Source organism: Amborella trichopoda, chromosome 11 (genome assembly GCF_054954075.1).
Source record: "Amborella trichopoda isolate Santa Cruz 75 chromosome 11, AtrichopodaSantaCruz75HAP2 v2.0, whole genome shotgun sequence".
Lineage (NCBI taxonomy): Eukaryota > Viridiplantae > Streptophyta > Magnoliopsida > Amborellales > Amborellaceae > Amborella > Amborella trichopoda.
This window is the reverse complement of record NC_142346.1, coordinates 23904546-23931964: the sequence shown is the minus strand read 5'-3', so window position 1 is coordinate 23931964 and position 27419 is coordinate 23904546. Positions and strand designations below refer to the sequence as shown.

The 27419-nt window shown below is 35.3% G+C and overlaps 1 protein-coding gene across 11 annotated transcripts in view; it reads right to left on the bottom strand.

Annotated features, from left to right (window-relative positions):
- LOC18446532 (protein ALTERED PHOSPHATE STARVATION RESPONSE 1) overlaps nucleotides 1–23641 on the bottom strand; it is a 33074-nt gene extending 9433 nt beyond the window's left edge. Inside the window, exons 1-4 of one of the 11 annotated variants that reach the window (XR_016044588.1) lie at nucleotides 21944–23641; nucleotides 21136–21353; nucleotides 6799–6873; nucleotides 2999–3261 (exon numbers count right to left, since the gene is read on the bottom strand). Coding sequence is in view for 5 of the 11 variants with exons in the window: in XM_088852110.1 (XP_088708236.1) it covers nucleotides 2999–3261; nucleotides 21136–21353; nucleotides 21944–23147 (1685 nt within the window). In the remaining 6 variants the exon portion in view is untranslated. Of the gene's footprint in view, nucleotides 1–2998; nucleotides 3278–6798; nucleotides 6874–11491; nucleotides 12042–21135; nucleotides 21354–21943 lie in introns of those variants that run through there. The other 10 variants (XR_016044587.1, XR_016044589.1, XR_016044590.1 and 7 more) reach the window with 10 other exon arrangements.
- Nucleotides 23642–27419: the final 3778 nt, after the last annotated feature.

Below are 27419 nucleotides of genomic sequence, written 5' to 3'. Positions count from 1 at the left end.
TGATTCAAAAAGCGGACCGCCCAACGCCTAGGCAGGCACCTAGGTGGTCCAGAAGGCCTGGGCGCGTCGCCAAGGCCTAGGTGGCCAATCTGGGCAGTCGATCCCTCGGCAGCCGCCTAGGCGGTACAGAACCAGCGTAGGCGAGCACCCAGTGCCCAGCCCTAGGTGGCTGCCTAGGACCTGCGCCCTGCCCAAGGGCGGAAAAACCATTCGGTGAGGGCATTTTTGTCCTTTTTTTTTTGTTTTTAGGGGCCAAAATTAGGGGATTTTTTGATGATGAGTGAATGATGATTGATGAATGTTGATTGTTGAATAATTAATTAATTATTAACCTTTGAAGTTTGAACTTTGATTGAAGTATTGTGTATTGATTATTGAACTATTGAAGATTCTTTTAAGTCTTCGAGTATTACTGTCATAGTTTCATAATTCAATTTTGTTTTCTTCCTCATGGTGGTACTGGTGTGATACTATTTAATAACTTGGTTTGATAATTTGGTTGGCTGGAAAATTTTAAGTTTTATTTGGATATGGAGTATGAACCGACTTATGGATTATGGTTATACTTATGGAGTGTGTGCTAAATGCTAAATATCTACCAATTTAAAGAATTTATTCCATTTAGATGTAACGAGAAGATAAAATATCTACCAATTTCAGGTGAAGAGAACCAATGAGAGCTTAAGAGTGATTACTGGTGAGGAATCATTGCTCGATAAAAAGCCCATATCTTTGTTTTGGTTATGGATGAGTTAACTAGGAATCTATAGTATGAGTTACAATGGTGTATGTTGTTTGTAGATGACATAGTTTTGATTGATGATACTAGAGACAAAGTTAATGCAAAGTTAGAACTTTGAAGGGATGTTCTAGAATCTAAAGGTTCTAAAATTAGCCAGACTAAGATAGAATATATAGAATGCAAGTTTACCAATAAGACGAATAGAAACGAAGAAGTAGTTAAGATTGAGGGCCAAGAAATACCTAAAAGAGATTGTATATCTTGCATTAATAATTCAAGAGAATAAGAGATTGAGGATGATTGTCGTGCAGAGAATTAGTGCTCGGTGGACGAAGTAGAGATGTGTATCTGGAGTTTTATGTGATTTCCGCATGCCAAGTTTTATAGGACGGCTGTAATAGCAGCCATGCTTTATGGGGCTGAAGGTTGAGCAGTCAAGAAACAACATATTTATAGGAAGAGTACAGATGGATGAGTGACAAGACAAGATAGTATAGAATTCGGAATAAATACATACAAAGGAAATTAGGGGTGGTTCCAATAGGCGATGAGATGAGGGAATATAGACTTGGGTAGCTGGGCATGTATAGTATAACCTATTACAGCATCTGTTAGGAAGGATGGTTTGGTTCAAGCGGCAGGTTCTAAAAAGGCAAGGGGAAGGCCCAAAAGGATATGGATGGAAATAGTGATTAGATATATGGTGATTTATGGTCTGACTAAGGGTATTGCCCTTAAGCAAGCAGAATGGAGGAAAATGATTCGTGTAGCTGATTCAAATAGTTGGCATATATATATATATATATATATATATATATAGAGCGAGAGAGAGAGGGAGAGAGAGAGAGATGCACTTTTTGTACAAACATGTTGAGCCATAATAGGTTGCCAGCCAAATTATTAGACACCTGACATAAACTAGACATTGATACACATGTTGGTGTCAATACAAAACAACAAGGAACTGATTGACACAATAAGGGTGATATTTTTAGTACAAACATGTTGAACCCTACTCGGTTTCCAGCCAAAGTACTAGACACCTGACATAAACAAGACATTGATACTGATGTTCGTGTCTATATAACACAAGAAGGAACTGGTTGACACAACAAGGGTGATTTCAAGAAAAGAAATTGAAGATGATTAGAAGATTGACACATGAATATCATTGCTGGACATGATTCCTGGCTCTGAGTCCAAGTCGTAGCTTGCGGTGAAGTCACAGCCACCTTCTACGGGGTTCTTGATTATCAACTTTGATGAAACTTAACAACTAGTACTACAAAGAGCAGTCAATAACTTTTTCTTTGGGGAAGTACTCTAGTAGCAAAGGCCAATACAATGCTAATTGCCACACAGATTACCACACAATGGCTTATACGGATACTAAACAAAGTTTATTAAAAGTTATGGTAATCTTTTATTTTCAGTGAGAGGTGTAGTGAAAACCAACCATTGAGGGAGGTCAACTCCAGATATGAGAAATCTTTAAATGATGATGAGTTTAACTTTATCCATAGGAAACACTTTTGACAAGGCCTAACATAGCAGTCACCAGGGAGGTTCTCGATTCAAAGAAATCTCTTCTTCCACAAGTCTTTTCTTCCATGAGTAGGAAATAAATAACTATCCATAAAAAAAAAATTTCGATTTTGGAAATTCAATGTAGATTGAGATTCATTTACAAATCTCATATGTACCTTACTTATAACTACAAAAGCTTACACAACCAAGATTCATTAAGATAATTATAAGAGACATGGTCTCAACAAAAACAGGTGGCTAGCCCAGTTGGATCAAAATTTTCACAAACAATGCAACTCCAAAATTACCAATATAATGAAGTGTATCAAATGTTTTCAATAAGTCTTTTGGTTTGTAACAAAATAATAATACGTGGGAATACATGTACATACATGTGCATGTGTAGGCATATGCGCACACATGCACACGCAAATGCCGGACACACATAGGCACACACACATACATGTGTGCATATTAGATCAGATATTTTACTGGATGAAAATATATGGCACAAATGGTTGATTCATGGCAAGTTTAAGATTTATGCACTGCTAATGTCAGAACTACAAGCAAGCCACACGAGATTACTAACGAAAGCAAAATAAGACTATCGTTATTGATATGAGATTGAACAGGTGGGGAATAAAGTAAGAAACCCTGAATCCTTGAATGAATTGATCAAAGAAATTTCTCATAATGTAATGAAAAGGATAGTTTGAGAAATAATACCCATAATTACTATGTATTCCAATTGGACAAAAGCCATACCCTTGAATTAATTCAGTAAGTTGGGGCTGCAACTCCTCATCTCTTAACTTATGTATCTTATTTGATATAGTGTCAATAGCTTTAATAGCTATGTCTAGTTTCATGGATAACTTTTTTATCGAAGTTTGAACGGTATCAACCTTATCTTGTTCTGCTCCTTTGTCATCCAAAACCTTCAGACGCTTGCACTTCTTTTCATAAATTATCCGCATCTTCTCCTCATCCTGAAATTCATAATTACTACTTTTCTATGATTATTCGATTACAAAACGAAGCAATGATATTTTGAAAACCTAAAGGGGAAAGAATGGAAAGCCAAGAATGAAAAACACTACTACTAGAAACTCTCTCTCTCTCTCTCTCTCTCTCTCTCTCTCTCTCTCTCTCAAACCTTACACAAACACCTTTGGACACAAATAACGGCACAAGCTCAAATATGCATGCAAACTGCACATAGAATGTAACCCATAGCATATCTAAATCAACTTTCCATACACACTTTCCTAATAGCAATATAAAATGTAACTGTCTATACACGCTTACATAAAAAGCATATATTCATTTGTATAGATACACATAAGTACATCTAAATCAACACAAATAAACACATGTAACTAATAGTGTATACGTGGTCATGTTTATGTTGCATGTGTGTATGCATATATGTATGTGAGTGAGCAAGCAACTGTACAAAACAGATGTGACAATGCTTTAGGCAGAGAAAGGCTTCCTAAGAAGAGAGAGAATAAATTACAAATATAAAGTTAGATGGCCTTGGCAATTTGTCTCAAAGAAGTCAAAATTTGCACCTAGGAGATGCAGACTTATCATTCATTTTAAAGGTGTGTAAGAAGCATAATAAACAGAAATCCAGTTGCTCAATTCAATCTCTAGTGAAGGATTCACTCAGTTAACCCAACCATAAGTAATCGTATGAAGAGATCATAAATGATCTAATTGCATTAAGAATTGTTAAGAAGAGCATTTGAAGCAATGAGCATTCTAATATGAAGATTAGCAAATGTAAAGTATCAGTTTCCAAAGGACGGGACAACAACACAAAGGAAATTTCGTTAATATAGCAAACAGACAAATTAAGAAGTTACCATATAAAGTATCATTTGAAGATAGGAACAAGAAACACATAAAAGGACCATTAAATTGATACAAAAAACAGGGCAACAAGAGACAGAAAGATTGCCCAAGGAATCGATGAGAGAGTGGAGCTGAACCATCTACAATGAATGTCCCACAAGAGTGAATGATGAAATTTGTTACAAGATCAAAGTGCATCTATCTCTTTTCATCAGAAATTCTCTTTTTGGTGCATGTAAAGTCTGAGCAATTCCGTTCAATATAATTTCATTCATCACTATAATCTCGTTGGCTGCTGTAGGCCTGTGAATTGGAGTCATAGGCTCAACAGGTATATTTGTTATCTAATTACTCACAGTGAATAGCTCAAGCCAGAAATATTTATTCTTGCAGGTTAAAACAGAGGAAAACAACCAAAGGATTGTGGAAAAAAAATTCTGAAACAATTATGTTTGAAATTTAGGAATACGTCTCGAGTTTTTTTTCTTCTTCTTCTTCATTTTTTTGCCCCGTGATAACTCTTAAGTTAGATATTGAGAAATTTTTCAAGAAAAATTTCTAAATTCACCTGGGATTTTTTAGAAACTCAAAAGTTCATTAGATTAAAATATATCTAACGGTGCAAAAGTTTTCCAGGAAGTATAAACTAATGGTTTTAAAAGTGATTTTCAATTATTTTTAATCATGGGTGGTTTTCCATCGCCACCCAAAGTAGGTCTTAACAGAAATAATTAGCGAGTATTTGTACTTCTGAATAAGTAAAACAATTGAATGAAAGTACAAGATCTCAAAGTAGTCTCAATTAAAATATTTCTAAAGGTGCATAAATGTCTCACAATTGAATAAAAGTACAAGATCTCAAAGTAGTCTTAAATAAAATATTTCTAAGGGTGCATAAATGTCCAGGAAACATATACTAGATGTTTTAAAAAGAATTATATATTTTTTTTAATCATGAGATGGTTTTCTCATCACCATCCAAAGTAGGTCTTTATCGATCCCACTAGTGACAGTTGCAAGCTTCTAATAAATTAAGCAAGCTAATAATAGTTCATGTCTAAAGGAAAACATTTTTACAAAGTTCTAATAATGTCGTACATTAAAAACTATGGGACAAATGACTTTGAAAGTTGGCGCTCGATGAGCTTTTCATCTAGCGTTCCATAGAAACCTTACTTTTGGTCTTCTTGATGTGGTACCAAATAAGTGGAGAGCTCAAAGCGAGACCAACCTACAGATAAGAAAGAAAATCTACAAGATTGTTTAAGACAGAAGAGATTCGAGAGTGTTACTACTATTTGGCCGTGAGTTACATCATTTTCCTGGAGGTGCGCCTATTTTCAAGTTTTATTGAGACTTGTTGAGTGAGTTTTTCTTGGGGTGTACTGCTCTTTTTCTATTTGATGAAAAATAAATCTGTCAGCATATATGGAATATTTTGGGCTATTTCCAAGCAATCATTTGTGAATCTAATGCATTCAGCTGAAAGTTGAGCCGATTTCCAATAAAATCAAAGCATTTGAAACATTTAAATTCAAGTGACAAACACCAGTTTTAATAATAGAATCCATATATGCGTTCTTGCTCTTTGGTCTAATAAGGGTAAGGACCTTAAACTTTCTCTTTCCTTTTGGCTTAACCCATCCCAAGCTCGGGTAAAAGATGTGGGTTGCGTTAGGTAGGCAGCCAGCATAAAACTTTGCCACACCTTGTCATGATAGCCGATCCCAAAATCATTGGGATAAGGCCTGGATGATGATGATGATGATGACGACAACGATGAAATTCAAGTGACAGACACCAACTTCCAGAATCTATCTGAAAGTCGGGTCAATTTCCAATAAAATCGAAGCATGTGAAACATTTAAGTTCATGTGACAGAACACCAGTTTCCAGAATATATATATATATATATATATATATTTGCTTCTAGTTATTCAAGAATGCATTTGGCTATTTGCTTACATTGCAAATGGATGACAAGGTGAGAGTGCAAAGATGGCGGTGGTAAAGGGGGATGGGAAGAGAAGATTGGGCCCCTTTCTTACAAATGTTGCAAGACTGAGAGCCAGGATAGGAGTATCGCATAGGCCATGGTGAACATGGGTTTGTTTGTTAGGGTGGCCAAGTTAGACTCCATAATAGTAAATCATGCTGAAACCTTAACCACATCACTTTCACCTCACATTGTGGCTGCAGAGAACAGGGAACTCATCATCAACCTTTATTTTTCTTTTGAAGAGTTTTTTAAAACTCATACGTGCAACGGATCATCAACCTTGCAAATCTATTTACACCTAATCAGAGGCTTCCCTTGCACAAGGGGAGCAAGACCCATGTGTTATTTCATTCAAACTCGTCAATTTCTTCTTGCATGACTTCCTCACATTGTGGCTACAACTTTGATGTCACTGACAAAATAGGGTACAGGGAACTCATCATCAACCTTGTAAATCTATTTACACCTAATCAGAGTCTTCCCTTGCGAAAGGGGAGCAAGACCCATATGTCATTTCATTCAAACTCATCAATTTCCTTGTCGTCGACGTCCATGATTCACAAATTCCTTGTACATAAAATGCTCATGAACTAAAGGCAGTTAGGTCAAGAGCAGAATAAAAGATAAAGGACGCATCACATCCAAAACAGACAGACCGATACAGTACCTGAGTTCATTAGTAACCACAACAGATAAGTTATAGAGAGAGGCCCACCAGAGTTTACAACAGTCCTGTCCAAATCTGCAGGAGGATTTTTGAGTTGAAGTCTAATGGGAAATGTTTTCAAAGATTCAGAAAAAATCTTCTCAAGAAGCACAATTTCAGGAAAGACAGATAAGTATGATGAAGGTGAATAATAAGAAGCATGAGATTTATCCAAAAAAGCACACACATCATGAGACCAAGGAAAACACAGTTAACTGCTCCACCAACCCACTTGGCCGGCATTTAGACTTCTAAAAAATATGAGACATTGAATGGTATTTGTTTCCTTTTAATGAACTATAAGGTCATTAGCAAAATCTAATAGACTTGAATCAGTATTGAACCGTATCATTAAGTCTAACCATGGTGCTTTTCTACAAGATAGGACCATTTTTGGACAAGCCTTAACGGCTCATGAACTTATTCATAATATGGTAAGAAAGAAAAGAAAGCTCCATATATTTCCACAAGCGATTCAATAAAGTCAATAGGAAATTTCTTCTAAACGAGCTTAGAAGATACAGATTTGGATAAATTTTGATTAATTGGATAAAATGCATAAGACAATGCCCAAGTACTCCATCCTCCTCAAAGGCACCTCTTTTGGTTATTTTAAGGGTGAATGGGCTTAGACAAGGTGAACCCCTCTCAGCATAATGTTTCTATAGACTATAGCCATAGAATGTTTTTATTAAGCTAATAAAATAAGTGGAAATTTGGACATTAAAACCGCCTAAGATTCCTAAATTTGGGACCACCCCCTCCCACTTACCATGTGCCATTGACCTTCTCATCTTTGGTAAGACCAACATAAAATCATGCCACTCTCAAAAGCAGTGTGTATACCAGTTCCAATCTTGCGTCGGGGAGAGAGAGAGAGAGAGAGAGAGAGAGAGAGAGAGAGAGAGAGAGAGATATACTTCTTCAACTCATCAATTTTAGGAAAAAAAAAAAATGTTAAGTTGTGGAATTACCCTCTACATATCTAAGTGTGCCACCATTTCAAAGTAAACAAACCCTCAAACTTTACTAACCCATAATCGAGAAAACCATATCCAAACTCAAGGGTACACCCCTGGAGACTCAGCCTGCTAGCTTCATTCCTTAGTTTAATCCAAAACCATTGGTTCTCGTTACAAACTAACCACCACCATATTTAAAAACATTAGACAGACTCCAAAGAAACATCCATGGAGCAATAATCAAAACTTTTTTAAATGGAACACCTTTTGCAAACCAAAAATCTAAGATGGACTTGGCCAAAAAAGGATTAGGGACATTACTATGACCTTATTAACCAAACATGGATATTATTGCTAAGAAGTCAATCCATATAGGGTTGTGAACCCAATTGAGAAAGAAAAATCTTTAGAGAAGTCCCATATGAAATGCTAGAATAGTTGGGAGTGAATCTGGGCCTTAGAAGGCAATATATGAAAAAATCCCACCAATGAACAGAAACAGTCAATGGATCATAGGAGATGGAACAAAAATTGACTGTCAGTTTGATTCGTGGCTCAAGAAAGGCCATATATAAAATACTTGGGGAAGAAATTATAGGGATTTGAGCAGTGGGAGATCCCTATCTCCCAATTTTAGGACGGGAAACATGGAAACTCCCCCCTCCCACAAGTGCAAAACTATCACAACCTTGGAGGCCAATTCTAGCAAAAGCCTCCTATCAGTGAAGTGAGGAAGACAGATTTACATGGGTACCTTATTATTATGGAGAACTACGAACTTATTCAAGAGAGTGGGATAAAAAACAAAACACTAAAGACAATATGGAAAAGCCAATACATCCCAAACTATAGTGGTTTACATGGGCAGCTTTCCTAATAAAACTACCAACAGCTAATAGAGTTAAAAAATGGGCGGCATATATAGGTGCAATAGATGATTTTTATGGAAAGAGATACCAAAGACCACAATAATCTCTTCATCACATATGCCTTTGTAGGTGGGATTTGGCAAGCAATCATATGGAGGTTCAACAACAAAGTCATACCCGATTCAAACATTCAATGCATTTTAACAAATTGGTTAAAAACGAAGCTCAACAAGTTTCTAACTAAGCTTTTGAGTGCTTCCCTTCCCACTCTAATTTGGGCTAAATGGCATAAAAGAAACCAGAGGGCAGAGCAAGACCACTAGTTTATCATTTGAGAAACACTAAATTAGATAACATGGAAGATCCGAAATGGTACCCCAAAAGCATAGCCTCAAACACATAATGAAAGAGAACACATATATGGAAGATGAAAAATAAAATTCCCAATTGACCTTGCATGAGAAGAGTATATTTAGTGAAATTGCCATATACACGGAGTGACAAAGAGTGAATTGAAGTGAGGTCCCAATGTACATGACATCAAAGACAGAATTATGTAGTTATTGTACTATCCAAAGGCTAGCACATTGCCTCTCTTAAAATTTCCCACAAATTATCATAATGTGTGGGGTTCCACAAAGCCCTGCTAGCTCAACGGAAAAAAAAATATAAACTAAACAAATGAGGTTAAAACATCTTCTACCTAAAATAGTACAAGTAGGGCTGTTAATGGACCGAGCCAGGCCGCTATGAACATTACTGCTTATCGGGCATGGCAGGGCGGCCTGGAAAAGCCTGAAAATTTTGCCCAGTAGGCCTGCCTGGCCCAATAAGACCCGGCCCATTTAGCATGTCTTTTTATTTTATTTTTTTTAAATCGTCACTCTTCAAACTTTTCGTATTTGTAGTAACCCACAACAAAATAAAATTTAGGCATACAAAAACAAAATTAGAAAATTTAAAACCCACTCTCTCTTTGTCAAGAAACCCAATATTTATTTTCCTCCCTAAAAAAACAATCTCTCTCTAGAAACCCAATATCTCTTTCTCTCTCAAAAAACCCAATCTCTCTTTTTATCTCTAGAAACCCAATCTCTCTCTCTCTAAAAACTGAATCTCTCTTTCTAAAAACCAATTCTCTCTATCGGGAAACCCAATCTATCTCTCTAAAACCCGTTCTTTAATTCATAATTATTAATTTGTATTAGTTAACTTATTAATTTATAATTATTAATTTGTAATTATCAGTTAATTGGTAATTATTAATTTATCGAAGATACTTTTTGTATGTGACAGTAATTATCAATTTATTGATAAACCAAAAAATAATAATAATTCGCAATTATTAGTTTAACAAAAATGCTTTTTGCATGTAATAGTAATTATTAATTTATTGGTAAACCAAATAATAGCATTCATTTGTAATTATTAATTTATTGAAAATACTTTTTGCATGTAAAAAGTAAGTATTAATTTATTGATAAACTAAAAAATAGTATTAATTCGTAATTATTAGTTTATCGAAAATACTTTATGCATGTGATAGTGATTAATCTACTGGTAAACTAACAAAACTAGTATTAATTCGTAATTATTAATTTATCGAAAATGCTTTTTGCATGTGATAGTAATTATTAATTTATTGATAAACCAAAAAAATAGTATTAATTCGTAATCATTAATTTATCGAAAATGGTTTTTTGCATGCAACATTAGTTATTAATTTATTAGTAAACCAAAAGACAATATTAATTCGTAATTATTAGTTTATCGAAAATGCTTTTTGCATATGATAGTGATTAATGTATTGGTAAACCAAAAAATATCAGTATAATATAATATTACAATATTATCCATAATACTAATATAATATATAATATTATTGTAGTATATAATAAATATTATATTATATGTTATATATAATAACAAATATACATTAATAAAATAGATATAATATAATGTATGCATTATATTATATCTTATATTATGTTGTTTATACTATGTTATACATTATATATTTATTTTTATTCTAATATATGATGTAATATTTAATATTATAATAAATATTACATTATATATAATATATAATACAAATATACATTAGTAAAATAAATAGAAAATACATTATATTATATATTATTTTGTGTTATATATTATATATTATATATAATATATATTTATGTAATATATATATTTATATAATATATATACATTACATAAATATATATTATTATATATGCTATTAAAATATAATATAAATATTCTATATTATATATAATATCAAAATTATTAATTTATCGACAATGCTTTTTGCATGTTACAGTAATTATTAATTTATTGATAAACTAAAAAATAGTATTAATTTGTAATTATTAATTTATCCAAATTGCTTTTTGCATGCAACAATAATTATTAATTTATTGGTAAACGAAAAGATAGTATTAATTCGTAATTATTAGTTTATAAAAAAATGCTTTTTGCATGGGATAGTGATTAATTTATTGGTAAACCAAAAAAATAGTATTAATTCGTAATTATTAATTTATCAAAAATGTTTTTTTCCTTGTAATAATGATTAATTTATTGGTAAACCAAAAAAATAATATTAATTCATAATTATTATTAGATAGTATATACAATAAAATGAGGGGAGGTGTGGGCGATCCAACTTTCAAAAACAGACAACACAGGCGGCCTTTGGGTCTGAGCTCCCGCCTAGGCCCAGGCGGCCCAGAGCCCAAATCGCCTATCCCTTTTTGAACATTGTTATCACTCTAGAAACCCAATCTCTTTTTCTCTCTAAAAACCCAATAAAACCCAATCTTTCTTTCTATCTTTAAAAATCTATTCTCTAGAAACCCAATCTCTCTAGGAACCCAATCTCTCTCTCTCTAAAAACTCATTCTCTAAAAACCCAATATCTCCTTTCTCTAAAAACCAACCTCTCTTGAAACCAAATATCTCTCTCTCTCTAAGAATCCATTCTCTCTAGAAACCCAATCTCTCTTTCTTTTTAAAAAAACTCATTCTCTCTAGAAACCCAATCCATCTTTCCCTCCCCAATCTCTCTTTCTCTCTCTAGAAATCCAATCTCTTTCATCTCTCTCTAGAAACCCAATCTCTTTCTCTCTTTAAAACCCAAGAAAAGTCTGTAAAAAATATTTTAGCATTTTTTTTTTTTGCTTACCACAAAAAAAAAAAAAAGAGAGGCTTCTTAATGGGGAGGGCCAGGCTCAGGCCCAGTCCAATAAGGTCCTTTCCGGGCTTCGGACAGGGCCTAACAATAGATTGGTTGGGATGTGGCGGCCTTTCTGGGACATTTCTGGGCCGGTCCTGAGCATTACCAGGCTTCGGGCTGGACCTGTTGGCAGCCCTAAGTACAAGAAACACCAACTAAAATGAGTGATGCACGAACAGATCATATTGTATTCATGGTCATGTTGATGCAAACCATTTTGTGGAGGCATAAATTTTCACCCAAATGTCAGTTTAGAGATGTCCAAAGCTCGAATCATAGATCTCTCATAAATCTGCAACTGCTATTGCTATTATTTTTACCTAATTTTGTTCGACACTCTATATCATTGTACTCCATATCATTGTAAAATGCTGCTTGTTAGAAAAACCAGTAAACTTTTGTTTCCCTTAAAGATTTATGTTTCGTTTTCATTATTGAGTAATTATTGTAATGCAGTTTCCAGATTTAGTTTTCTGAAGTTATTGGATGTCTAGAAAGTACAACTTTCAATCCTAGTTGCATTAGAAACCTTTGAGTTGGATAGTTTCGTAGAGTCTTGAGGAGTTTGTTTTCTATGTTTTTATTAGTCCAAGTACAGGGCAAATTGGAATTCTCCATAAACAGATATGTAGGTCCACAGCCAATTCATCTGAAATTGAGATTAGTAATAAACATGGAGTTCTTTCTTTTGGTGGCATGAAGCAATCCTTGAAGGTGTGATTCTTATGTAATTCTTTCACCTTGAGGAGAGATTCCTCAACTCCTTTAAAGAGGGTGATTCTACAAAGCTTAAATCTCCCCAATAAGTTAATGTGGCATATTTTCCTTCAAAGATACCCTAAAACCACATTGGTCACCTTAGACACCCCCTATCATACCGATCCTTCCCGAGCCTTGACAACTTTGGCCACCACCTTCTGAAACCCATCACATAAATAGCAAAGCCTGGCAAACAAAATTCCATGTCAATCTTGGATAATTCCCTTCAAAGCCATCAATCATCCTTTCTGGACTTGCAATTTTCCAACATCTTCAACGCCCATAATACACTCTAAACCTAAAACTAACTATTGCCCCACTCATACCAAACCCTTCTCATTACCTGAGCTTTATCCTACCCCATTTAGACCTCACAGTCCCCAATGTAATTGGATTTAAACTCCCAATTCTTCTCCCAACCCTTTCACCCACCTCGAGGGTTAGACTCACGTAGCCACCCCCTGGTCCTACATCACATGTTCAGCTAAATCATGTTTGCTCAGGGATACAAAGAAATGATATTAGGAAAAGAATCAACAAGATTCTTAAACATGCATTCGAAAGATTGTGCATGAGTATCTTTGAAGTATACTAATTATGGACAAGTATTCAATGAGACTATTTTACTTTTCAGATAAAACAGTAACAACATCCCGAGCAGTCAGATTTGAAATCAGATGGTTGGTTTGTATGGTTCCTCAGATTTGAAGTCAAAGAAATATTTTCTTGGACTTTGAGTGGAGGAATGCGACTCCCCAACCGTCTGATTTCAAATCTGACAGCCTATGGTGATGTGAACTTTTTATACCAAAAGTAAGTGGTCTCATTGTATACAATCACATAATTTATTTGGCATCTTATTACTCCTCAAAAGGTTCCTGTCAAACTAAAGGGTATTTATAAATAGGGCAATTTACAGAACACAAGTTTCTGAGAGCTCCTTATAAATCATTCTAGGATTCTTGCATTAAAAACCATGGTCCCAATAGGGCTGAGAACTCTATGTACCACTTATTCAGATATTTAGGATTTGAACTATTTCCAAGTGCTATTAGAGAATTCAATACAATTTACGTATGTGGGATTTCACAATACCAATTAAACTAGGTACACCAGCCTTTGATAATATGTTCTCTTTTCGAATACTATATCTTTTAAGATGAAATATAAACTTAAAATTGCATAAGGTGCAGAACAGAAACCTACACCAGAGAAGTGAGGGAAAATTGGAGGGAAAGGGAGGGGACTGCGGATCAAATATGCAGCGCTATAAATGGATATGTATTTTAATAATGCTTAGGGTCTCCATAATCACCAAAGACTCCAGATTGAAAACATCTTTAGAGCAAGAGGACCTCACAGAAAATTGTGACAGCCATATTACTAGTTACAACCATATTACAGAAAATTGTGACAGCCATATTACTAGTTACAACATGGCCCAAAGAGTTTCGTAATATGAAGTTTATTCCCAGCTGACAAGATTAAACCAACCATACATTCATTTGCAATATAAAGTTTCTTTCCATCATTTTTTATTCTTTTAGGAACACACCATGATGTAAATTCAAACATTGTCCTCCAGGATGTTATGTAAGGATGACTTAATATGAAAAACCATTCAAGAGAACAAAAGACTTTCCAAAGGGCTAATCTTCTTTCAATTGCCCTCTGGTTTTATTTCTTTCTCATTTAATGCTCTGGGGGGAGGGGGAATGACACATTAGTGCCTGTTATTTTTGCAAGTCAAGCATACTATTGTCACAGTTTTACTATTCATACTAACCTTGGATGAACAAAACCAAAAAGTTTCAACATAAACTTCACTAGAATATCCCTTTTTTGGATATATTTTTAATTTTTGTTTATTAACTGAGGGACTGAATGTTTGAGGGCAAAGTGATAAAATATAAAAGAATAAAAGTTTCAATAAAATAATGTTTTCTTTTGATACCCAGTACTTTTAGAAATCAATTTTTGGATGAGGCAATTCGATGTTCCTAAAGTGGAAAAATAGTAATGCCATACTTAGTTGTCCAAGCACTTGTCAGGACTTTTATGTTTTTTTGCGTGCTTTTGCGTCCAATGCAAGCGCATTAAGCACTAGTGTCATTTTGCCCTTTTCTTTCTAATCAACTAAGTTCGTTTTCACTTTTCATTGGCCTGTCGAAAGGATGGACAAAATCTAAGCACTTTCCTGGTTGTGATTATTTTGCTACCCAACTTCATAGATGATCCCCATCAATAAATTCTTACTAAGGTTAACTTTCTGGCCTGGGATCGCCTCAAACAATCGCAAAATGAATCCCAAACTCTCTGCTTGCTCTATATTAGCACAAAATATAAGGGAGCCATCAGCATATTGTAAACACATGATACCCTCATTGTTGAGGGAAAAATTGAGACCTTGAATGACTCACATGATAGCATTTTCCAAAGTTCAATTACACCATATGATTTGTGACATACTAGGGGAAGCTTAGCATAGAAAACATAATTTTTACCAGCCATAATAAGCATTGCTGACATTACTTATGAATCATATGTGCTCTTTAGATAGCCATTATAGCACATCTCCAAAAAATTCTTGTGATTGCAAGTTATATGCATGTTTGTTGCTTCTAATAGTGAATACTTGGTTTTACATATTTTAAAAGAAATATTTTCAAAAAGACAACACATCTTCATATAAATCAGCCATCCAAGGTACTGAGTGTTGAAAGGGATGTCCAGTTTCCAACATTACATCATGTTGACCTTGTATGGGGTACTATTTAAGGGGCTGTCCACGTTTGGACTGCTATTTAAGGGGTGGACTGCTAGAGGTCACTATACCCAAATGGCAGTTGAAGACAATTTCCACTTGCACAACCAGGTGTGCTTGATCAGGACTTTTTTTGGTACAGCTTCCAAAACTTCTCGACTCTGAAGAACAAGGAAACACATGGCTACCTTAAAATAAAATAGAAATGTTCCTTCATAAGGAATAATGGAGATGAGGAAAATATATCATATTAGTTGCAAGAAGCATCTGTGATAGCATGAGTTGGAGTAACAAGATGTACGTAGAACCGAGTGCAACGCATTCGTTTCTGCTATAGAACAAGGGGGACACGAGTTTTACATGAGACATACGCTTAAGAAAATATGGGATAACAGGGTTTTAGATAGTAAGGCCACCTAGTTTTAATTAGATTGGAGGGCAATTTAAGGTATAAATAGGGTACGACTGGAAGTGAAGTGGTAGGCAAGGATAGATATATATAGGAAAAGGATTAAGGTTGGGTTTAGAGGTTAAGGAGGTTGAAGTTGCTGGAAAATTGGAAGTCCAACAAGACTAACTGATGTATTTAAAGGGAATGAGATGAGAGTAAAGCTAATATAGGTATATGGGGTTTAGGGATATATGTGATGGATTTGAGAACGCAGTGAGCTATGCTATTACGGCTCAGGAAGGGTCAATTTCATGGGCTAGAAATAAGGGTTGAATTTAGTTGAGATAATCTTGAATGGGAAAATGCCATGAAAGAGAGAAAGAAGGGGCCCAAATTTGCATATAGAGAACTTCCAAATCACATGCTAGGGCTTTGGGGAATCTCTCCACCAAAAGAAGACAAGGCCCTTATATAACCTTTAGGGAGAGATTCTCCTAAGCCAAGGTTAGAGCAGTAGAATCACTCTCGCTACCCGAAAAAAACGAAAGAAAAAAGACGTTGGGAAATCTCTCTTCTAAAGGATGGACCTTGCCACAATTGAAACCCAAGTTCTATTATTCAAATTAAATCCTATATGGGTATTTACAGAGGTCTGAATCCCTCTTTTAGTTGACTTAGCTTGGGACTCAAGTTATTCTACTTTCCTTAATGTACTAATCTTGTAGGTTAAATTAGATAACTATTTCCTATTTTCCTTTGTAGTTTTAGGAAACTGAATTCTTACAAAACATGAAAAATATCTTTTTAGAATCTTATATAAAAATAGAAAAGCGACTTAACTTGCAAAAGAAGGAAAGAAACAACTAAGTGAAATTTTAAAGATTCAAGTTTCTAATTTGTGAAGCCACAATCTTCCAAAGAGTTTATCTCTATAGAAGATAACATTGGTTGCTTAGGGTTTCTAGGATACAATAATGGAAAGAACAAAACCTAACACTCTTAAGGAAAATAAATTTCATCATTAATTTTTCCAGCAGGCTTTCAACCACATTTTGAGGTCCAAAACATCAGAATTGCAAAAATCCCATAGAGATAAGTGTGGTAGATCTTGAAGGAATCTTCAGTTTATGCTTTGAATCACCGCAAACAGGTACACAAGTGAAAAGATACATCGTAAGCTTGTTGAATCATTCCCCCCACCCCCCCCCCCGCAAAAAAAAAAAAACAAAAAAAGAAGTCAACTCTGAGGAATTTGCAGGTGTTGAGGCAAAATTCGGTCTTTATAAAAAGCTTGTTGGGATTCTATGGAATGCTTGGAGTATTTTAAACATTAAAAATTTTGTTATTTAAAATTTAAAAATAATAAATATCTGAAGGAAATCAAGAAAATCTATGGGTGGCAACAAACTCTAGTCTACAACTTTCCTAAGTTTCAAAAATTTGTAAATTTTTAAAGTTACAACAACAGATGAAGTAATTTTTTTTTTTTATTCTATCTAAAAACTCTAGAAAAGTACTTAGTTAAGGGTACTCGAACTTGTTTGAAAAAAAAAGTCTAGAAAAGTACTTACTTAAGGGTACTCGAACTTGTTTGAATAAAAAACTCTAGAAAAGTACTTAGTTAAGGGTACTCGAACTTGTTTTCAATACTTGTGGAAAGTTGTGTATGCATTCAATACATCGACTCCAATGTTAGGAGAGGGCTGTCAGAGACATCGATTCCAACAGTGGAGGAACACTGGTTAAGCATACTCAAAATATGGAGTCCAATATCAAGGAATCCTTGCTTAAAGATAATCTAAAACCTTAAATCTTTTGCCTTTTGGAACTCATTTCTTTATTCTAGGCCAGGTTCCAAGTAACTTGGTGTGTGGTTCCCTTAAGTTTGGAATCTCGATTCCAAGTTGATGTGACCATAATTCCAACAAGGGAGGAATCTTGATTCCTGTTGGATCAAAGCACAATTCCCAAATCGTAGGAAAACCGCTTCATGTGATAAGCATTGTACGGAGGTGATTCCGACTATGGAATCATCTGGCCAACCGTGATTACGTGATATCGATTCTTGAAACAATTACTGAAATCACAAGCATTTCCAACAATTATAAATTAAACAACTATTTTAAGACTACACTATTTAGTTTTTGTAGAAACTAAACATTGTAATCATAAAAAGGTTAGGATCTTAATCCTTAATAGTGGGGATCGAGTTCCAAAACTTAAAAAATTGAGATCAATTAGAGTCGCAAAGCACTGGAATGGGACACAGGAGCAGCACCACCTAGAATGAGTGATCTGAGTAACCATGCTCATACCATTGGTGGGAAAAGAAGAGTCAACAATGTGTTCTTTTGAAGCTCATCTCTGGCTTCCTTTTCAACTGGGATTGGTTATGGGCCGATTTGTAGCAGCTCTTTCTCCAACCAATACATTGAAAATTACTCAATGTTGTTAATTTGATAATGTAATTGCAAGTAAAGCTGAACTACCAAAAAAACTCATGATGATTCTAGGTGAGCGAGATCCATATGTACGACCCATTTGGGTTGACATGACAAAAAACAAAGCAAACACCCAAGTAGTGAGTTGATCTAATGCCAAAATTGATATAGGATGTTAAAAGTCCTTCTAACTAAGTTCTAGGACCTAAGTGTCCTTTCATATTTTGTATGGGCAGTTTTGCCCTTTCATATTTTTTAATAATATGTAAGTGGTTTAAGAAGTGTCTGAGGGGTGTGTTGAGAACCTCACATCACTCTCTTCTCCCTCACATGTCTCTCATATCCCTCTCCTCACGAATTTGGGCTGAAGAAATCTTGAATGAGGAAGTGTCATAAAAAAAAAGAGGGGGCCAAGCTCACATGGAGAGAATCTACAAACCACAAGTTAGGATTTTGGAGTGTATCTTACCCAAAAAAAAAAAGGGGGGCTCTAAAACCTAGGAGAAGACTCACCGATCGTAGAATTTCATTGTAAAATCACTATCTCTACAAAAAGAGGTGAGGAATGTCTCCTTTAAAAGCGACCACTCACACTATTGAACCAAGGTTATCAAATGCAAGGTGCAGATTCGATGCGCTTAGGAAGTCAGATGCATTATGCACCTTGATGTAGTCTTGATGCAGGCACATTCACTTCCAACACAGTTAGTAATTTTAAAAAATCACAAAAATACAAAAATAAAAAGACTATAGCGAATATGTGTTTTATGTAATATTAGGCATTTTAATTTAATATTTGTCTTTAAAATATCCATTGTCTAAACTGCTAGTAGCTAGATAAAGAGTAACAGATGTATCTATTCTCTAATGCAATTAACATGTCAAATAAAGTAATTCACCACATTTGTTAAATTAACAAAAAATTATAATATGTATTATGCCAAACTACCAACCAAGCACTTAAGATATAAAATAGGATAAAGCAACTAAGTACACTATAGCATATAGCTAGAACCAAAAATGCCAATTGCCAAGTTTAAAAGTTCTTTACTAATATATAACATCCAAATATCAAAAGATCGAGACATAGAAAATGAAAAAGATAACTATACTCAATCAAATAACTCGCATACATTATTTATATGCATCTCCTCCTATTTTACCACATGAACAAAATCAACTTGAACTTTTGCCCAAAGAATCCACAAATTAAATTGAAATCTTCAAAATCAACAAAGAGAAAATGCTTCTTAATTTCTTCATTTTAATCCCCTTAGAAGCATAATTTCTGGTTTTAAGGGACTTTGAATGCGTTACATAACTCTTGAAATTCTTCCCCCACTTTCCCAGGGGAAAATTAACAAATTACCCTTGCTCGTGGGCATTATTCCACCCATGAGCAAGCTCTACCATATGCAGGTGCATCACATTGCGTGATGGGCCCCCATATGGGGGTGATGTGCCACCTATGTGAGTGCATCATGCTAGCCCACATAGGGGACACATGCAGTGAGCCCATGGGCACCACCACTTTAATGTGGCCGTCTGAAGCATTATGTCTTGCTTGAATTGATTCAGTGATGGCCTAAATGGGTATTTATAGAGGTCAAATCAATCTTACTATTACAGTTTTCCATGACAAGAGACTCAATCTAACTCCACTTTCCCAGACTTCCTAAACTTCTAGATTCTTCCAAAATTAAATGACTCTTTCTAGTTTTAGGAAACTAGACATAAAACATGGAAACAATTTTTTAAACTCTAAAACAAAACTAGGAAGCACATTCTAAAAGAGAAGAAAAAAAAAGCCCACAAAATTAGGAAATTAACTTAATTTGCAAAACAAGGAAAGAAACAACTTACTGAAATTTACAAAACTTTCTAATCTATGGAGTCCACAATATTATAAAAGACTAATTTTTCTAGAAGATTGCCAAGGCTTCCTTAAGTTTACTAGGACTCAGTGTTGGAAAGAAGGAAACCTTATGCACTTAGGAAATAAAATTCGCCATTGTTTTTTTTCCAATAGGCTATCAATTTTAATTTGAAGCCCAAAATGACTGAATCACAAAATAAACCATTGACATAAGGGTCGTAGATCTTGGAAAAATCTTCAATTTAAGCTTTGAATCTCTCAAATAGACATCCAGGTGAAAATTTATGTCCTTCAGAAGCTTATTGCATTAGTTTCTAGTGAGAAAAATACTACAAAAGAGTATCCATAAGGAGCATATGTTCCTGAACTCCTAGTTTCCATAACCTCAATTGCCTTTCCGCAAGGATATAATACAAGGACTAATGTTAGAAGAAATGTCAAACTAGGTCTAGCAAGTAGATGGTATCTCCAACCTAGACAGCCCCAATAAAGCTGATAGAAAATGAGACATAAAAGGCTGAGCAACAGATGCAAGAGTAAACATGATATGCTCAATGAAGAACTAATGAAAACAAGGAGGAGAAGATGGAATAAAATATATATATTAGGGTTCCTTGGAGAAGAGGTTCAAGTCTGCAGCTGTAATTGCCCCAAAAGAGACTGTCCATGTATTACATAAGAGAAAAGAAGAGATGTTTTGCAAATATAATTGCCTCTCTTTTTTTCTTTGTTTTCTTTGATATTTGGCAGTTATTGTTTCTTCAAATAAACAAATTTCTTTCACACCAATATTTCATGTTACAATGGGTCCACAAAAAGTCCGAAAATAAAATTTAATTCAATCATTTTCCAGAAACATTATAAAAACCCATGACGCACATCTGGTTCCCCACAATCACAGTATAAGAACAAACCTGAAGAGAAATTAACAATGCAAAAATCCTGACAACTCAAATAGCATCTGAATCAAGTCAATCATCCAAATTCCAGACACATACCTTAACTTCCTCATAGAGCTTCTTTTCCCATGCATATAGCTTTTCCAATGTGAATGACAAGTTAATAGATATCATTCCAAACTCTTCCCTTAAATCTCCATGGATCATGTTATCCATTTTCTTTGCTCTTGAATATACAAATGTTGAACGTTTAGAAGGAGGACGGGAAGATGGCAACATGGGAAAAAATGCAGCATTCAAAATCCTGGCAGAAATAACTGAATCAAGCAATGTAAGTTCCAATATAAAAAGTGAATGGAATGAAGTTCATATCAATATGGTTTCAGCGATTCTTGAGGTTTGAGTTTGGGAATTTCAAGAATGATGGATTGGGAAAAAACAAGGAGCACAAAATACTTGGTGGTCCGCACATATCCCTCAATGAATCCAAAAAAAAAAAACCATAGTTTACTCAGAATGAACTGCATTGTCTTTTGATAATATAAACTACAGTCTCACTAATAACAAAACATAGTGGCAAAACATAAGCAACTATAAGAGTGAACTCTACAACTACAATAAGGACGAGTACCAATTATAGAAGACCATAAGCAAATATAGTGAGGATCACTTCTGAATGACCAACATTCTCACAAAATGTTGTCCAATTATTCAGATTCCAGAGCCAAGAACTCATTTCTCGAGTCACTAAAATCGATCAATGACCAAAAAAGGGAAAAGAGGAGAAGTCCAATTGTACTAAAACAATTATTCAACAATCAGTACCAAGGTAATTAACTTTTAAAGTAATACCACAATGACAAAAATAATACTATTTGAAATCTTCCAAGAATCAACAGCACTATACCTTTAAGTATGGTACTTCTAGGGAGATAACGCTGCTTGCCAGCCTCGAGCAACATAGAGACCTCCTTACCAGAATCAGATGCACTCTCAAACTGAACTTTGATCTCTTTCACAACCTCCTCCATATCTCGTTTGGCCCCGACCGACAATGTGGCCACACTATTCTTTTGTGAAACCTCCCCATGCTCAGTCGAAACCACCTCGTCCATCGAATTCTCCACTTCCTTGCTTCCATGCCGACTTTTGCTGCTGCCTCTTTCCCCCTCTCCCAGTTCAGGTTTGTCAACCATATGGCTCTGGCTCTTCGCTGTTGCTGCCTCTGAATCATCCCAACCCAACTCCCTATCTTCTGCGTCCTCAAACTTCTCGTCTGGATCTCGTGTTTCTCTCTCATAAGAGGACTGCTCAGCTTCATCTTCCAAATCAGGAATCCCCTCTTTTTCTCTCACTTCCTTTGAATCCAAGCTGCTCTCTGAACCGACCCCAAAGCCACCTCTTTGAGAATAGTAGGGGTACAGGTCATCTGAAGATGATTGGAAAGGATTAAAAAAGTCCCAAGCTGAAGTCCTTGGAGGTGATGGCGGTGAAGGAACCCTTTCAATTTCAGGGGCCCCAAAGAAGCTCGCATTCGAATAACCAGAGGAAGGATCGCCCCATCGAACCTGATCAGGCGATCGAGCCCTTTCATCAAATACAATGGAGGGGATAGCAGTACCAGACCTCATGTAGTTGTACACAGGGCTCCAAACCGGAGAACTACTGTAGTTGTACACAGGGCTCGAAGCCAGAGAACCATGTTGGCTCGTTTTGGAAGGAGAGGGAGGGGAGTCGTGGGTTTTGGGGGTCGGTTTCTCAACTTCGGATTCAGAAGGGGAGGAGGAGAGATGAAGGTGAGAAGGATGGGGGGAATTCGCAGAGTGAGAAATGGAGGTGGACGAGGAGTTGTTGGGTTGAGAATCACTCTTTCTCTTACCCTCTGAGGGTAGAGTGAGAAGGGGAGAAGAGGGAGGGGAAGAGAGAGAAAACGTTTCCTGATCAGCAAAGCGATGGAGAGCCGCCCCCATGCTCGTAAGAGACCCAATATAAGACAAGTGAGCAGCGGCCATGGCGTATCTATGATCAACAGCGGATCTAACCAACTCCTTTCTCTCTCTACAAAGCGTCACCACCTGCAAATCATCTACCTTGGAAGCACTGCAGCCCATCTCCTCTTTCTCTCTCTACTGTGTTTCTCTCTAGGACATGAACAATGCTCGTGAAAGAGGCAAAAGATAAATGATATGATAGTGCCTGAAATAGAAAAGAGGAGTGCAGGGATGCAGACCTCGTGGGCAGGGGAATCTGAACATGCAGATTTTGAGGAGAGAGAAAGTGCGCAGCCGATTTCGTAACTTCTCTCTTTGGTCGCCATCCATTGAAGACCTAGAGCGAGAACTCATCTCATCTCATCTCATCTCACCCCTCTCTCTCTCTCTCTCTCTACATTTCATCATAACCAGTTATCGAAGCAATAGAGATAGAGTATCGAGAGGAGAGAGAAAACAAGGCAGGTTCGTTAGAGAGAGAAAGTGAGGTAGGGTGGTTAGAGACAAAGTGAAGTCGGGAGGAGAGTGGGTTGAACGCCCACGACGTTTGAACGATGAAATATTTGCTGCTTCGTTCAAGGGTCGTGGTCTACGCGACAGAACCTGCACGTCTTGCAATTTCCAATGACATTTTCTATTTAAAGAAATTGCCCCTGTCTTTTTACCACTTTCACCCTAGCACTACTGCTACTTCCTACTTCCCATATTACCGCCACGTCCTCAACTATAACCGTTTACAGTGAGGGCAGAATAGTCCTTTTCATATCAAGGCCTCTGCTCGAATATCAGATCCAAAAACTAGTAATCAATGCTATTAAAAATATGGAAAATGGTTTGAAGCCTATCAAAATAACTAAAGCCTTTAAAACTTACAATTAGAAATACTTTTACCATCTCAACTTGAACATCATGTTTGTAGAAAAAAAAAAATAAGTGTATAGTGTAATAAATTATGTACGCCGTTTATTTCACTTTAAAAATATATGTTTATAGATCAATAAGAATTGTGCCATTTTTTAATTTTCAAAATTTATTGTCTGTGCTGAAAATTGAGTTTAGATTCATTATGAAGATTTTCGTCGTCAAAAATGCTTTGGAGATGAGGATTTGAGAGTATGAAATTTAGACCAATGTTTTCACACTTTTATTACAAAATTTGAAGTTTATAATTGGTTAAATGTTAAGGTCTAAATTATTGGCAAATTTGAAAGCACTTTGGACATGAATTCTAAAAGGCAAATTGTTACAAAGATATATTAACTTTGGGTCTCCAAATTTGACACCCCATTTAGTGCATATATTAAGTGGCCTAGATACTGTACTCCGCAAGAGTACGGTTTTTGTGTACTCTTAGAGTGCTTTGATCATTCATGCTTCTACTAGTCGTTACAAGGCATAAAAGATCAGGTGGTAGATGTGATGATATGACATCTTGAGTTCCATCCTTAATACTCCTAACAAATAAACTTTGGAGAAAAAGTTGTCACTAATGGTCTTTAGAAGAATATGAACGGTGGATGTGAGGTGTGATCACCTTATTTTTTTTAAAAAATATATATATTTGTATTTGTAATTACCGAAAATGCTCATTCCTCATATTAGTCATTTTCTCAACCTTTACTTTTTAAAATACCACTTTCAAAGTTTGAATTTCAATGCCAAACCATCCAAAAACTAGTATTTAGCTTGAAATATAAGAGAAAAGTGGAAGTTTAGAAAGCCACAAGTTTAGAGTGGTGAAGACCACACAATAACGTTAGGGACGTGTGCACGGTAATGGAATTATGAGTTTAGAATGCTATAATTAACCATGAAACGTTAGAATAGTAAGAGTAAAGCTCGATAACATGGAGATGAAAATTAGTAACAATATTGACAAAGTCACAAGTGACCTTCCTGGTGGCTCGCTATCATTAATAACCTTCTAAAATGTAGGGTTTGACAGGGTGGTATAATGACCTGTGAGCACCTAAGCTATTCTCCCTCTTTCGGGAGTATAGTTTACTTCTACTCTCACGGTAAGAAGACTTAGTTGGGGGATTTTTCAACTTTAATTTTTGCAAACCACTTATACTTGAGTTCTCTAACCTTTAGATTGCACCATCTAAAAATTCGATAGTCTCTACTTAAGAATTAATGGATGGTTATTCTCACAAATAAAATTTCAAACTTGAGTTTTCTAACACTTAGATCGTACCATCTAAATATTCGATGGTCTCTATTCAATCTCAAGACACTATTTCTTTCAAGTGCATAGAGCGTACAATTAGATAATTTCTTTCACTGGGGTTAATCCATAGGTTGAAGAGGTTACATCCCCAAATTTTGGAGTCCTAAAATTAATTCTAGTCGGGATTTTACTCGAGGGAGTAAACGAGCATTCTACTCCCTAAAGAATAGAATATATTTTGGCATTATATATAATCTCCTCTTTTTCTTTTTGGTGTAGGTTAGCTTGGATTCATATACAATCCCTCCGTGTTTGGTGGTTTTCTTTTTAATTTTTCCATCTCTTTTGGTCTTATTCCGTGTTTGGTGGTTTTTATGGGGCCAAAGTAGACTAACAAACTAATGTCGTACCGTACTTATATACATAAACATAGTGGTATGCTCTTTCTCCTGTGGACTTTTTCATGGGCCCCAAAATAACTAACTTTGGTGCATAATCACCATCCTGTTTGTTTGTTTGGCATATACCATACAAGAAGAGGAAAGGGTAAGATATTCAGCCCATTAGAAAAAGGAAAATTCTATCCACTTTTTTGGGTCAATGAGTTTGAGAGAGGAATACGTAACCTAAGAAGGAAAAGTATGGCTTCCTTTTTGAAGTATTCTCATGTGTGTTGCAATGTAAAAGTAATATAAAGTATGCCGACTTTTGAGATACTCGTAAGAATCGGACTTCCAATATAATAGTGGAAACGCAAATATATGGGAACAGCACTGGGGAAAGGTTTCTATACTTTCCCTACTGCATAGAAGATCTATGCTTCCCATATCATCCAACCGTCCAAATTGATCTAGAGAGTTACTCACCATTTGATCTTAGATTCAATGCTTTAAAGTATTTTATTTTTAGTTTTTTTTATACAAATTGTATGAATATGCAATTTGGCATATGCCATCTTCTCATTGGGGTGCACCTATAAAAATATTTAAAATAATTTTTCAATAAAAATAATAACCAAAATACCCTTTAAAACTTTCAGTGATATTTTGGTTATTTTATTTTATTGGAAATATTTTTTTAATATTTTTTGCTAGTGCAAGTTTAATAGAGGATTGGATATCCAAAATTTGGTGTCAAAATAGTCTATAGAAACAAATTAAAAATAAAATAATATAAAAACGTGACATTGTGATTCAGGCAATCTTAGCCCTCCATTCAGAATGGACGGTTGGATAAGCATAAGTATATAAGTTTTATGTTGTAGGGGAAGCATAGATAGCTTGGCCACAACACTGGCTAGGTAGTTTTTCTAGTAAGCCTGGCCTGGCCCTAAAAAACTAAGGCTTGGGCTAGAAGTATCCTGAGGGCCCGACTGACTATGTGAAAATATGAAGACTTATGATAGTGCCCAAGTGACAATTGTTGTTAATGGGATATTATCCATGTAGTGTTATATAATTATAGGGATTGTATACAATGAGACCATTTATCTTGATACAAGGTGGTCACAATTACTCACGACCATCCGATGTGAAATTTGATAGCTTGGATGTATTGCAAAGTTCAAGAAAATATCTTTTGAAGTTTGAGCTTGGTCAATGGAATAATTATAACCATCCAATTTCACATCTAATGGTCAAGATTAATGTGACCATCTTCTACAAAAGGTAAATGGTCACATTCTATACTTTCACATAATTATATTAGGATATCACCGTTATTTTAATTTTGATAAGGGATTGATCAGATAACAAGGTTTTAAATTTTGGTTTACACCTTTTTTATTTTAATCAGGGCTTGATTAGATAACAATGTTAAAAAAAAAAATTCCGACTTGGCTCCCGACTATTATTCTTTATGGAACCCTCCAAATAAATGCTAGACTAGAAGGAGTTGATGGGACTAAAATTGGGATCCATAGAGCACAATGGGCACCCCACTCATTCGTTGGTGTTTAGTACACTGGTAGATAACTATCCAGATATTTAATATACTAAATAAGTAAAGAAAAAGTATACAATGAAACTAATTATCTTTGGTATAAGGTGGTCACAATTAATCTTGACCATTAGATATGAAATTGAGTCGCTACATTTATTGCATTCACCACGCACAAAGTTCAAAAGAAATTTTCTCGAATTTTGTGACACATCCAAGCTATCAGATTTCACATCGAGTGGTTACAAGTAATTGTGATCTCCTGGTATAAAAGGTAAATGGTC